General features: G+C 39.2%; 1 protein-coding gene across 15 annotated transcripts in view; it reads right to left on the bottom strand.

The window, feature by feature from the left end:
• Positions 1–14,218, bottom strand: part of cadpsb (Ca2+-dependent activator protein for secretion b) — a 90,598-nt gene extending 76,380 nt beyond the window's left edge. For 4 of the 15 annotated variants that reach the window (XM_081607091.1, XM_081607090.1, XM_081607089.1 and 1 more), the window contains exon 1: positions 13,257–14,211. In XM_081607091.1, coding sequence (XP_081463217.1) covers positions 13,257–13,592 — 336 coding nt within the window. In that variant the 5' untranslated portion in view covers positions 13,593–14,211. Of the gene's footprint in view, positions 1–13,256 lie in introns of all 15 variants that reach the window. The other 11 variants (XM_017304699.2, XM_017304697.2, XM_081607095.1 and 8 more) reach the window with 6 other exon arrangements.

A 14,218-nucleotide genomic window follows, 5' to 3' on the forward strand; every position in this document is an offset into this window, starting at 1 on the left:
AAAAATCCACAGAAAAGCCACACCGGGCTATAAGCCATATGGCTCAATGCTTAGGAAAAAAGTAGCAGCTTATAGTCTGAAAAATACGGTAGTCGTCATAGCAGTGCTGAGATAATTTTTGAATTTTGATCAATATATTCTTCAAGCGGCATGCACTTCTATCACTCTATCAGATGGCTTTTTTTTGTGAGTAGTAAAATTTATGAAAAACTTTTAAAATTGCTTGACAGTTCACTGCAGTAATATCAATGAAGGTCAGGTTTTAAGCTCACAAAATTTAAGTTTAGAGAAATTTAAACCTCAATTCTTATAATACGGATGTGAAGTATGGTGCACAACTGTGCTTTAAAACTTTGTTTTTCTTTCTTGGTTTTGAATCCACATGTAATGAACCTGTGAGAAAGCGTTTTCAGCTGCCCTTGCAGTGCTGTGAAGAGTAGAGTCATTAGCTAATTGAATGCAGCGAACAGGGAGCTGTAGCAACTGCATGTTGGTGCAGTAAAGCCTCTGCTGTGCTGACTCACACTTGAGGTTCTTCTGGAATTATATAACACTAAGAGGGTATGTTAAATTAGGCTGTTTTCCAAAATTAATGGTCTAGATGCTTGGGTTTGCACTGGCAAATACAGCATTGACTGACTAATAGTAAAAAATGTATATATTCAAGATAGAATTGGAGGTCAACCTCCACAATTTATTTAGGAGAACATTAACCATACTATCTGTATTAACATCGTCCAAAGGGTATCTTACAAACCAACTGCTCCCATTGTGTGTAAATCAGTCTGCACTGGCGGAGTTCAGCAAACATGGTGTCATTGGATCCACTACACAAACAAATAGCATTTTATTGTAGACAATAGCAGAGGCCCACATCTGATTACACACCGAGTACCAGAACAAGTGCTGCATGGCAGCTGCAAAAAGTCCACCAGCAGCCAGTCTGTTCAAACAAACACAAAAAAACCCACCAGGATTGTGGAGTGACTGCTTCCGCAATCTAGTATTGTATAAATACAGATGCACAAGCTATTAACCCCAGTCAAACTAGCATTCACAAAACACACAAACGCAATGAGAGCAAATATACCTGTCCGCTTGGTTAATAAACAGCCAGGTGTATGTTTTGAGCAAAGCTCGATACACTGCAAGCATGGATAAAACAGAGAGACGCTGGCGCTTTACAAGCAGCCTTCACACTGCTGTCATCGTTGTCACTGTGGCACCGCTGTTATATCGTGGAGAACACTGTGTTCATATCAAGCAAAGCGCCGTCTTATAACAGTCATCCATAATCACACCACCGACTTGCTGCCAGGATCTCAGCGGCTTCCTCTCTATCAGCACTCAGTGGCAGTGTGCAAAACCGAAAGAAGTTCATGGAGTCGTAGGATGAAAATCTGCAGGAAATGTTGTACAAATTTGGTTCAAAACAGTAAAATCTGTCCTTTCTGTAGCAAATGTGGCATATGCAAATGAGATGTTGTAGCCATAGAAATTTCTAGCATTTTATAAATAACACAAAGAAAGAGAAGATTTAGAAGACTGTGATCCCAGGGAAAGTGACTGAAGCTAGAGAAGCTGGTTGTGCAGAGAGGTGGTTTCCATGCAGTTTCTGTGCAGTAATGACTGGGAATCGAACCAGTGACAGCTGCATTGTGGGCTGTAGCCTCTGTATATGATGACCCTGATCCACCACTGAGCTATGCAGCACCCACACTTTGCTCCACTCCTTCACCTGCTTTTCATATTTTGCTCTTTAATTCATGTGGATTTGAGGTTTCACAGAAATGCCTGCAGATTTGAAAAGTTCAACTCCCGATGTATGTAAGCAACTTTTAAAAGTGCAAGCATTACCGGCTAAATTCCCATAAGCAGCAAAGCCTCCAAGCAAACATCAGAAAATGTCTCAACATTTTGCTCCTTTGATAAAAAAAAGAAAAAGAGGGCAGAACATTTCAGGAGTATACCGAGGATGAAACATCAGCAGAGCAATTGCAGGAAGCTGCCCCTGGTGCCAATATCAAGAATAAAAACAAAAACAAAGAAATAAGCACACTGTTCTTTTGTTTTCCTGTGGCTCCTTCATTACAACTGACTCAGTTCTGCCGGAAGAAAGAATTTGATCATTTTTCTGAATGCATAGCATAAGAAAATTGCTTTTATATACATTTTATGAAAAAACGTCACAGGTGAACGAACATTTTCTTAATGGAAAAAATAAACTAAACGTATGTTTGTTAGGAGGAGGCGATGGAATATATATAATTACTGAGCTGTGTCAACATTTTGATTCAATAACATTACTTCCTCTAGAAGAGTCTTCCTAACAGCCCCTTGAAGAGTTTGCTTAATTTTGCATGAAACAAAAAGAATGATACCAGTGATATGACTGTGTTTTTCAATAAAGCATAAAGCTGACTCTGAGTTCTTGTTTCCATCGCTACCACATTACTCCGTCCTCCCATTTTTCACTTTTCTTTAAAATTCAATTGATTTTCCATCTTTCCCCTCTTGTGCTCTCTGTTTTCAGGTGTGATTATCTCTAGTAGTTGCTGGATTGTGTGAAAAAGGATTCACAGTGAGTATTAAGAAGTGAGAGATCTGTTGGAAAAAAAAACTTATTTCTGACAGCATTAGACTTTTTTGGGAAACGTCTTTTTTATATATCGATAACAAGAACTACATACTGAAAATAAAACTTTAAGACAATTTTATCCTATGATAAAAAAAAGGCTGCAGTTTTCAAAACCATGACATTTAATCCTGTTCAGCAGTCCACAAATATGGACTGTAAAAGTATAGCCTCTTAAATGTTTGTGAAATCATAATCAGTGCTTGAGCTATTTCCCACTGACCACATATGGAGAATATTAAGTCCCTCGCTTTATGTTTTTGTGTGATTTAGAAGTTCCTCTAATCAAACAGTTAGCAGGACATTTCTAGACAATGAACTTTTTTTTTTGGTGCATGTCTCATCTTGGGCTTTATGTAACTCTCTATTAAAGGTAATGCTGATATTTCAAAATGGTTCACAGAAACCATTAAATCTTACCAAAATCATAATCGCCAGCTGTGTTAGGGTAAAATGGCAACAAGATCTGAATAATAATTCAAGCAATAGATTTACACCTTTATTCTGTAAGAGAAATCTTCTTGATCCGATCTCTCTCTCTTCCTTTCTTCCCCATTGTTATTCCTATGTGTTCTTGGACACGTGTTTTGGTCAATAGTATTTCCTCACCCAATGCAAGAGATAAAAGCTGTGAGTCTGAGTAAAATCAAAGTGCCTCTGAACTGGAGCACTGTTACGTTAAAAGTCTGTCAGAGGCAAGAGCGCTGCTTGGTGACTTTGTTCAGAGGAGTTGTGACACGAACATGTGAAGCTCAGGACAGATGACTCTTGCTGAGCGTCTACCTGACATTCAGCCTCGTGCCAGCTCGGCAGCCGCTCTTTGTGTTCTTCATGCCTCAGTGAGAGCCATCAGAGTGAGAGGCAGAGAGGATTGCAGTAATGGCCATGTCCCGGCTCCTCTGTCTTTAATGTGGAAAATCGCCACAACAAATCACCCTTACAATCTCTTTCCTCTTTGTCCTCTACTTTGCATGCTTTAGCAGCTTTTCTTTTGAATCAGTGTTCCATAACACTGCCCACGATCGCAAAAAATTATTCTTGAGCCTTTAATTTCCCCTAAAAGGCGGGCGAGATGAAATTCAACTTGAAAGAGACATAAATTCCCAACAGATTCACGACTTGTAGCCAAATGTATCCATTAAGAAACCATTTGTTGAACGTGTTGAGCACAAGTGCTTTCCACTTTTTTTTTTCTTTTTTTAAATCTGGCAAGCGTCAGCTCACTGTTTTGAAATTAAATGACCTTCCTTTTGGATAGCCAATACGTGTTGTAAAATGAGTCACTTTTGCATAAACTGAAACTCTTCCCAGAGTAGAAAATTGTTAAAAATTTCCTCTTCAAAATAGGTTCTGGTTGTCCTCTGTGTGCATGCCAAGGGTTTACTCTGGCACACAAGCATCTCTGTGGACCACTAACTTTGTGACATTGCATATTTTTCAGTCTAACATTAAGTTTGATGATGGACATTGAACAATCAATTTCAATGGCTTGTACCAAGCTGTGCCTGCATGGCAGGTTCGGCAAGCATCCTAATCAACTGCGGTCCAATCAGATCTCAGCATACTGAGAAAAGGAGAATATAGTAGGAAGAAATATCTTGAGTGCTTCATTTCTAATTTATGTTTTGGACCATTGTACATTTAAATACAGCTAAAGTATTGGGGCACTTAATGTATTAGTTTAAATTTGTGCAAATGTAGTCAGCGGATGTGCTGAAAGAAGCTGAATTTTCTTTAGTTTAGGAAAGGGCATCACCCCCACAATACTTAAAATGTAGTCTTATTAAGTCACTTTTACACACACAAACACGCACAATATCAGATGGTTTGTCCTATCTAAGAAAAAAAATGTGAATGAGAGCAGATTAATAATGAATTCTTGAGAAAATAGAGTACATGTGCCCAGAATATATATATGAGTAACATGTATGAAGTCAAACAACTGTTACAAATTTGACAGAAAGCATAATTTAAATGCAAATAAAATCAGTACAAACTGGATCCTTTTGGAGCTGTAAATAAACTGAACTGTAAACACTAATTAATTCACTGCTAACCTATATCACATTTTGTGAAGTTAGTTCTTGCAAAGTGGGATCTTGTGTAACAATACACACAAAGTACATCTGCGAGTGCTGTAATGAAAATCAGAAACTTGTGTGCTACATGATGTAAACCAAAATACCACACTGCCCATATGAAAAGATCACATAATGTGGCCACTAGAGAAACATTTTATGTGGCGCTTATTTAATTCTAATTAGCTTTTATTTGAAATACGGGTTTGCCTTGTTGCATTGAGTTTGCATGTTCTGCCTGTACATATTTGGGTTCTCTCCAGGTATTCTGGCTTCCTCCCATAGCCCAAACACATGAAGGTTAACTTTACTGGTCTCTCTAATTTGCTCTTAAGTATGAATATGAGTGTGTGTGCATTTTTGTTTGTCATGTATGTCTCTGTTTCTCCCCAGTACTGTCCAGGGCTTACCTTGCCCTGGACAGTCGTGGTCTGAGAATCCTTGTTAAATGGCATTTTAACTAAAACTCTGAGGTGTGAGACGTTTAACTAAAGTCCTACAAGGGGTGCGGGTTTTAATGTTTTTATCTTTTTTAACCCTTTTTCTTTTTCTTAAAAAAAAATCTCTATGTCTTTCTGTTTATTCACTGTCACATGCTGTTTTTATTTTAATTATGTAAAGCACTTTGAAATGCCTTGTTGCTGAAATGTGCTATACAAATAAAATTTGATTGATTGATTGATTGATTGATTGATTGATTGATTGATTGATTGATTGATTGATTGATTGATTGATTGATTGATTGATTGATTGATTGATTGATTGATTGATTGATTGATTGATTGATTGATTGATTGATTGATTGATTGATTGATTGATCTTTTTCATACATCCAAATTCAAACAGTATAGTCAAAGATAAATTTACTTTAGGATGCTTGTATTGGAAAAATTGTCATTTAAATAGACAGATGTGAGGAGAAGTGTTCAAGAGAGTTGATTTTGAAAAAAACAAAAACAAAAGACCAATAACAGAGATGCAAGGAGTTTGACTAATGACAACAAAATCATTCTAGGTAGGATTCATATAACTATGAAATTTCCTGTTATGTAAACTTTGACGTGAAGCTAAATGTCTGTGTCAGAAAATCACCAACTAACAGCCAGATTCCATGTATTGCAGAATTAACTTTTCCTGCATTTAATAAATGCTCAGTTTTTTTTTTTTACTTGGCTAATATAAGGCCCCATCTTTTCAATAGTCGCCATTCGCCAGCAGAGCTGTCCATTTTTCATCTGCTCACTATCAGCATCTGTTGAATCAGCAGTCAAGTCTCCTCTGTGTTGTTTAAAGAGGGGTATTTTCCTGCACTGTAAATCTCACTTTGGATAGGAGCCCTCAAGTACTCAATGTAATTAAAGTTGGACAGGAAAGGCGGTCAGGAAATTCCTCAGTCTTTGAGGCCTTTTCTTGCTAAGCCAAGCTGTACGTTAGATAGATGGATACTTCCTCTTGGCCTTATCAATTGCTTTAGACTGCAGAAAATAGTAACAGGTATGGCACATTGCTTGTTGCTCGTCCCAATCTGATCGTCCTGTTAAGTATTTTTGAGATAGGTGTTTTTACAGACTTTTAATTAGTAATCAATGGCTCTTTATTCTCCAAGAGCAGAGGTCCCCAGCCCTGATCCTCATTGCCCACTGCTCTGCATGTTTTAGGAGTTCACCTGCTGCTGCACAGCAGAATTAAACGAATGGGCGATTAACAAGCTTCTGCAGCAACTGAAGACATGCTAAGAATGTACGCGCTTTGACAAATTTGAAAAAGAAATTTTCAATTTGAAAAAGGGCAATACAAATAAAGTTAATTATTATTTATTATATGACTATTACAGAAGTCATGCAATAGTTTGAATCAGTTGTGCTGAAGTGGACGCAGGACGATTGGCCCTGAGCTCCAGGGTTGGGGACCACTGACCTAGGCTATAAATATGAGATAAAAATCATAAAAAAAGAGGCCCGATTATTTGAGCTGCTCCTTTATCTTTCCAACACACAATGCGAGCAGGACACTAAAAGAGGCAATAAAATCTCCAAAGCTCACTGTCAGTGAACCAAAGCAAAGAGAGACATCTTGTGGTTACCATGTCCACATACCAACCTTTAGGGGCCTCAAAATCTCTCTTAGGACTTTAATTTAGCTATCTATTATCTAACAGTCTCATTGGAAGGGTCATGAGGGAGGCTGGTGGCTCTCTCCAGCGGTCAAGGTTACACCTTCTACAGGTAGACTTTAATTTGATTAAATTCAAATCTGTGCACTCCAGCTATTTAGTAACACTTAATTTAGCTGGATATGTGTGCTTTTGCCAAATGAGACCTAGATTAAGCTTCTGAGAAACCAACAATGGAGTTGTGAAATTATAAATTATGCCAACAACCAAGTAAGGTGGAGGGTCTGCAATACTGTGGGCCAGTTCCTCCTCCAAAGACTCTTGGAAGCATGTTAGAGTCAATGACATCATGAATTTGTGCCAGAAAACTAAAAATTGGTTGTCATTTGGTCATTGGACACAATGATTAAAAGCATGTGGTTGAATAAGGCAAAACTGGTTCGCCAAAAGAAAAACTATTTCTAAACCCAAGTTCTTTTGAAAAAATGTAGGCTGAAGTGAGGAGAAGGGAGCGTAAAAGGAAATCCAGGACTAGATGGTCTAGTGTAGAGAGATTATGCAAGACCGAATGGTCAAAAATTGTGTTGTAAAACATATGATCAACAGAGGTACCTGCCGCGATTTTAACCCAAGACCTTCTTGCTGCAAGGCAACAGTACTACCAACTGCACCACTGTGCAGTCTAAGCATGTTCCATAAATCTGAAATCTCATATGCAGGCTGATGTCTCTGAGATAAAGCTTTCTAATATTTGTTATTCAAGATTGAATGTCTTTCATTATGGAAGTATATATCCCTAATATGTGTTGAAGTTTTTAATGGTTTGGGATAGAAACTGGATAGTACATGGTCATAACTATCATCCGCTTCACACTTACGTGCGCAGAGTAGTCAGTGTAAAATCGATGGATGCAATTTTAGAAGGGTTTGTGCTGTTTTAAAAATTTAACATCTACTTTCAAGGAACCAGCCCTCATTTTGCTTCTCTTTAGTACTGCTGTAATGTGCGGCAGGGGCAGCAGATATCATACTGTTCCTCATGAGGTAGTATAACATAAAATCATAAGACACAGTAGATCTATCTGTCTCAGCCTCTGAAGGCAGTGAGAAGAAAACAACAACTGTTTTCCTCGAGAAGATAAATCTGCTTCCCTTTCAAGGAGTGGTGCTCTGCAGAAGCACCCTGGTGTGCAATTGTGTTTCGGTCTTTCATTTTATTTCTCATACTAGAGTAAATTTGTTTTTTCTGAATATATGTGCAGGATTTTAAGTAATTTCTAAACATCTCACCAGCATAGATGACTTTGGAGAAAGTATTTTATATGTTGTTGTTTTTTTGCAGGGAACTGAATTCAAGTTTTTCAAAATCCTGATGCAACATAACATGAAGGTGTTTTTTGCACTCGCTACTAAAATTAGACTACCAATGTGAAGTGAAGTTAATTATAAAAGTGCTCTGCGAGGACACGTGCTTTGGACTATATTAACACGATCTAATTAACACATACAATACAAATAACTCATTATTGTTGCTTTCATCAGTAGACAAAATCCTTGCACAGTGCAACCAATACATTCCTGCACGTTAACACAAAGGCTCTCAGTAATTTTTGCCCGTCAGCAGCTATTTCTCTGATCACTACATTGGCCAGAGAGAATCAAGCTACAACAGAATATTTTTAATTAATCTAACGTAAATCAAATGGAGCCCACATCCATTTATCTTTAAAGGAAAAGACATTAAAAATTAAATCTTGCAGCTTTCCCTTTTTAGCTGCTTCTGAGAGAGTGAAGATGTGTAATTTATGAAGCTGTGATATGTTTCATTAGACTGCACAGATTGCTGGTGAGGGGGTACTTCACCTGCTGTTTTTCAGCTGTCACCCATTTTGAATCTGCTTTCATATCTGTGGCATTGTGGAACACCTTCACTTTTCAGTATTTATGCCATGAAAACAACAAAAAAAAAACAAAGAAAAAGAAATGTAACAGAATCGCCTGTGAAACAGTAGGGAACATTTTTCTGCACCAGTTTTCAGACGTTGACTGACGTGTTTGTTGTTAACTGAAAACCTGACTTTAGCAATTGCTGGAACAGCAGGCTTGGTTGATTCATTTTTTGAGGTACAACATCATTAAGACGTCCTGTATAATAATGTAAATAACTTCAGTGTCACATTGTTCCTTGGCTGCAACAAATGGAGAACAGCCTGTTTGTTTCTTTTGATTTCTTTCAAAACCAATTTATACATACAAATGTGGAAAAGAGAGGGGTGATATGCATTAAGGCTGCAAAAGGTCAACATATGGAGATGAAATTAGCATGTTTACATTACATTGGTTTTCGTTAAAAAAAATAAAATAAAAAAAATCTCAAGCCCAATCAAATTAAATGGAGAACATCTGAAGACATCAATTTTCAAAATCAAAATTTTGAGCTTGCAAAATGACAAAAATCAGAAAGTGAGCTAATGTACATTGCTTCACAAGGTTAAAATTGTAACTGCGTTATCCAGGAGAGCATCCGTCCTTCTCTATCTCTCTCTGAACTGTTAACGTAACAAGAACAGCTTCATCTGCTTTTGTCCACGTTGTAATTTACAATTTATCTGTAAGCAGCAACTCATAGCACGTTTTGTTCTTACTCCAGATTTCCACTTTTACAGACCAAATGGCAATTTGGAGGTGAGAAAAATTTCCATATGGACAGGTCTGTTCCAAATGCAGCAGAGTCACAGCAGAGTGCATTGCAAAGCTGTTATGGGGCTTTAACATCTTAATAAACAAAGGCCACTTTAAAGATGGAACGCACTAATTTCTCTGCCAACAGTACTAATTACATTAAGGCATTGATTCAACCTGCTGGCAGATAAGTAGGTCAAATTATATTCTGAAAATTTGCTGCATTGTAATTTATAAAACAAATTGGGTGTTATGGATCAGATTTAATTAATTAACAGAAGTTTCTCTTTTACAGTGTTCACTTGCAAATGTTAAATAAGGCTACGATAGCTCTAAATTTGTTTTATAAATACATTACTCAAGAGAAAATCCCTAACTGCTTCAGTGGTTGGGTGTCTTCACTTAAGCACTCAAGAGATTTATAAAATAGCTTTTTACAATGGAAAAACAAAATAAACAAGACACTTTCAAGACAAAGGAGACCGTGCAAACATTTCAAAAAACAAAGTAAAAAAAAAAAAAGAAAATCTCAGCAGAAATCTTCAGAAGTAATTCAGATTTTTTAAAATGAATCTCCTGTGAGTTTTTTTTTCTACCCCTGCTTCAGCTACTTAGGAAGATTATTGTGTTTGAATAACGGCAGATTGTAGCCTGCCGCACAATCACAATGATTGCACTAACACAAATCTATACACGTGCAAAGAATCTCAATCATTTACTCGTTTTCACTGTGACGAGGGCATTAGTGTAAGTATGCCCAAAGATGGTTAGCCTTGTGTTCAAACAAGCATGCCACCAGTCAGTTAATTATGCATGAGCACTTATCCATCGCTTTTCGAACTGCTTCCTTCACGTTAAATGACAAAGACATTTTTTCTTTGCCCTTCAAAAAGGAGGCAACAGTCTGTTTCTGCCCACCTCCGCACTCCAAGGTGTATCCTTCCACAAGGTTATGGCAATACATTTTAAGGAGCAGCATCAGCAGAGCCAGCATGGTTTGCAGCCTGGCCTGTTTCCGTGTGATAGCCCATCGATGGTGCGGTTTGTGTGCCAGAGCTTCTAATAAAGGATTATTGTGGAGCTGCTCCACATGTTTCACTGAGGCCCTTTAAGTCTTTTCATTACATAAATTGTTTCATCATTTTTCTGTGACTAATCTATAATAGCCAAAATGGTGAAAGAAAAAAAAAAGGCCACATATTAAAGTGGGCATGTTGCATAAAGACATCTGAAGAGCAGTGATGCTGATTCTACATGGTGAATGTTTGTTTTTTTTAAAAAGCTGAACTGCATTATTATTGTTCTCATCACAACAAGTTAAACACAAATATCAAGGTATTAAAAAGACTCAGAATCAAACACTCTATGCCTCAGCTGCCCTTTGCATCTTGCTGCAAACTGCCAGTCAGCTGGCTAAAAGAAAGCTCCAACCCTTCACTTTCAAGACACATTTGACTGCTTGGACCTATTATTTCCTGTCACAGAAAAACAGACACTTAAGGGTGCAGGAAGTGTGGACTATCATAACTCTCACTCTTATACAGGTAAGATTGGTTTAAAAATACAGGCGGCAAGCTATAAACTGCAGGCTACCTTATTCTTCACTCGTTTCGATGTTTAAATTCTTTTTATTGAGATGGAAGAGAAAGCTATTGTTTTCTCCGACTCTATGGAGTATGCAGCAAAACGTAGAGCTGTCCCCACCCCAAGCATACACACACACCTGCTCCTGTTCACTGCCAGTAAGCTAGCTGAAAGAAAAAAAACTACAATAATCCGTCACTCAGAGAAAAGACAAATGGGGGAAATGATTCTTGTCGCAAAAATCACAAATTGTGACATGATGGAGTGCCACCCTTAACCCTTAAAAACTTAAAGCTACTTTAAGACTACCATTGAAAAGCCGGGAACCTTAGATGAATTGAATATTTTCCAACTTATTTACATTAAAAACTGCATTTGACGGGATTGATTTATAGGATTGAATTATACATATCGTTTTAAATTTGAATCAGTCTGTATAAATGGTTTGTGATGGACTAATTTGATTTGGATAACCAAATTAGGCAGATGTCTTTGTTTTTGTCAAATGCTAAAACTTATTAGTCTTACAGACATTTCTTTGTTAGTACCATGAAACTATTGCATTTTTACTGGAAGCTATTCCAATGTAATTCAGGTCCTGCATAATCATAAGACAAATAAAAAAATAAGAGCGATATCTACACGTTAGCTTCAAACTAAAAATGCAGACTGATAATGTGATGTAATAAACTTTTTCTATGGATTAATTCCTCCTTTATTAACCTCATAACTCAACTCATTTCACCTTCATTGAAAAGGTTCTCTCTCTATCTAATCATGTACAAGACTCCTCACAGTTTAACTCTAAGAGCTGACTTTGCACGCCTGTTTAGAGGCAAGGAGCAGACATGTGAAGCTCTTTGATTTACCGGTCTGACATGGATAGATTGTTATCCAGATTCTTGATCATCCACAGCAGAGGACTGTCCGTTGGCCACCAGAAATCAGAGCGCATTCCTGAGTAATCTACATGCTCAACTGGACCACAAACAAACAAACAAATAAATGGAAACGTGGTGGTTTCTGCTTCCCACGTGCAATTGCGTGTGAGTCAGCAGAAAATCCAGACCATATGGCTCAACAGTGTCTGGAGTAAGGGAAGTATGGTCTGCCGTTTGAGCAAAAAAAAAAAAACACAAGCAGCTTCATCTGCATTTATAGTGATTTATAAATTTATAATAATAATAAACTATGCGAGGATAGACTTAGATACCCAAAAGTAATCTTTTTCAGGATTCATGTAGAAAATAAAAGCAGTTTTTTTGCGATATAAGCCATGACACTAACTATCATGTATGCTTTTGTATTCGGCGCAGAAACAGGCATACACCTATTCTGGTGTAAAAGTAAGAACAGTGACAATATATAGAAGGCTCCTCCCCTACAGTAAGGCCTGTGACTTTGACAGTAAGGACAACATGACCCAAAACTGGCTCCAGCATCAATGGAGGAACTCAGCAGGAGGGTAAAACCAGGATGAGGGCTTCATCTCGTTTATCTAACTATGTATTGCTTGGAAAACAGTACTAAAATATAATAAATATAATGTGTGGAGTATTTTGAGGCAAATACATGACAGGATACCTTTCAGAAGTAAGGCTAATCCAGAAAGGGAGAAAGGGGGGCATCCTAAGAAGGTGTGTGCCTTAAAGTCACCTTGGGAGGCCAAATTAAAGGGACAAGCAAATAGCTCCGAACTGGACGGGACGTGTAGCCTCTAAATGGACGCATATGTAAGGGGAGATACAAGCCAAGTAGGACAAATGACAACATCCTGCTGTAAAATCGCCATTCAGCGAATCCTGAACGCCCTTTCTGTTAATGAGCTTGCAGGGCTGGAGGAACATGAAGTGTAGTGAGTGTGCAGCTCTGCAGCACCACCAGTCCCTTCAGTATCCGGGGTTTTGCTTCCATGTTCCTGTCATCCTTCGAGAATTACAAACATTTTTTGTGGGGGGTAGAAAACCCCCCCAAAACAAAAAAAAAAAAAAAAAGTGTGCTTTCACTGGGACAGCGCACTATCTGATGGGCCTTGTGGCCGTACCTCCCCCTCTGTTTCCCAGATTATCTAGGTCATCAATGACAACATCTGCGGACTGGAAGAAGTCAATTCATCACCAAGTAGTTACAAACGCCGCCGTCAGTAGCGACGGAGGGGCCTTACCTTCTGCTGCCGTCTTGCCATATCAGTCGGCTGCTTTGCATTGAAGGGGTATGCAATGCATCGCATGACAAAAACATAGAGCTGCAGCTTCTTTTTGCGCTCTTCCTCCTCTCTGTGCAGCTTCTCCAGGTCCTCTTTCTCCTCGCTGACGGCGGACGGGCTCGGGCTGGTCGGACGGGCGCTGCTGCGGCTGCTGCTGCTGGGCGCCAGTCCACCAGAGCTCTCGCTGGTCCTGCTGGGAGAAATGCGGGACCCGGCCTGAGGTGCCATCGCCTCTTTGCTTTCTTCTTCCACTATCCCATCAGACTCCTCTTCGCTGGACGACGGATCTAACATCTTGCTCTAGACGGGATGCGTCCCTGCTACAACCTTGCAGACTTGATCTCCCAGGTGTCGCTACCTTACGATCCCTTGCTGAGATTTAAGGGGAAATGCTCCCGATGTATAGAGACAGGGATGAGGCCCCGATCGTACTTAGCTGAGAGATGTCAGCAGTACGAGTGGTGCTGGAGGAGGTTCAGTCTGCTCCACTCTCAGCTTTCTCCGCCTGCGCCGTGCACCCGATGCTTACGCGTTTGCCCTGTTTTATTGGTCGGTCGGTGCTGCGGATGTGAGAGGGGGAGGTGAGAAGGAAGCAGCGGGGAGGGGCAGGAGGGGAGTTTAGTGTAGCTACAGATGAGGGAACTGGAGCTGCTTTTTCTCTGGTGAAAGCGGGAGATGGCCTCTCCCTCCAGAGACTGCCGAGGAGCTGTCCGTGGTGCTGGTCCGGTGTAGAGGAGCAGAGGCTGCATGAAGAACGCACGGCTGGTCATGTGCTGGAGATCATGTCATTCTGCGGTGGTACACCTAAGATGGCTGCCACAGGGTTTCTAATGCACTGTCACTGGTTGAATTGACTGGCTTGAATGGGGAAACGTTCTTGAAAGCAAGGACAGAACACAGCAGGGAAGAGCAAAGAGAGC

This window comes from Poecilia reticulata, chromosome 5 (genome assembly GCF_904066995.2).
Source record: "Poecilia reticulata chromosome 5, P_reticulata-male-v2, whole genome shotgun sequence".
In the NCBI taxonomy this organism is placed as follows: Eukaryota; Metazoa; Chordata; class Actinopteri; order Cyprinodontiformes; family Poeciliidae; genus Poecilia; species Poecilia reticulata.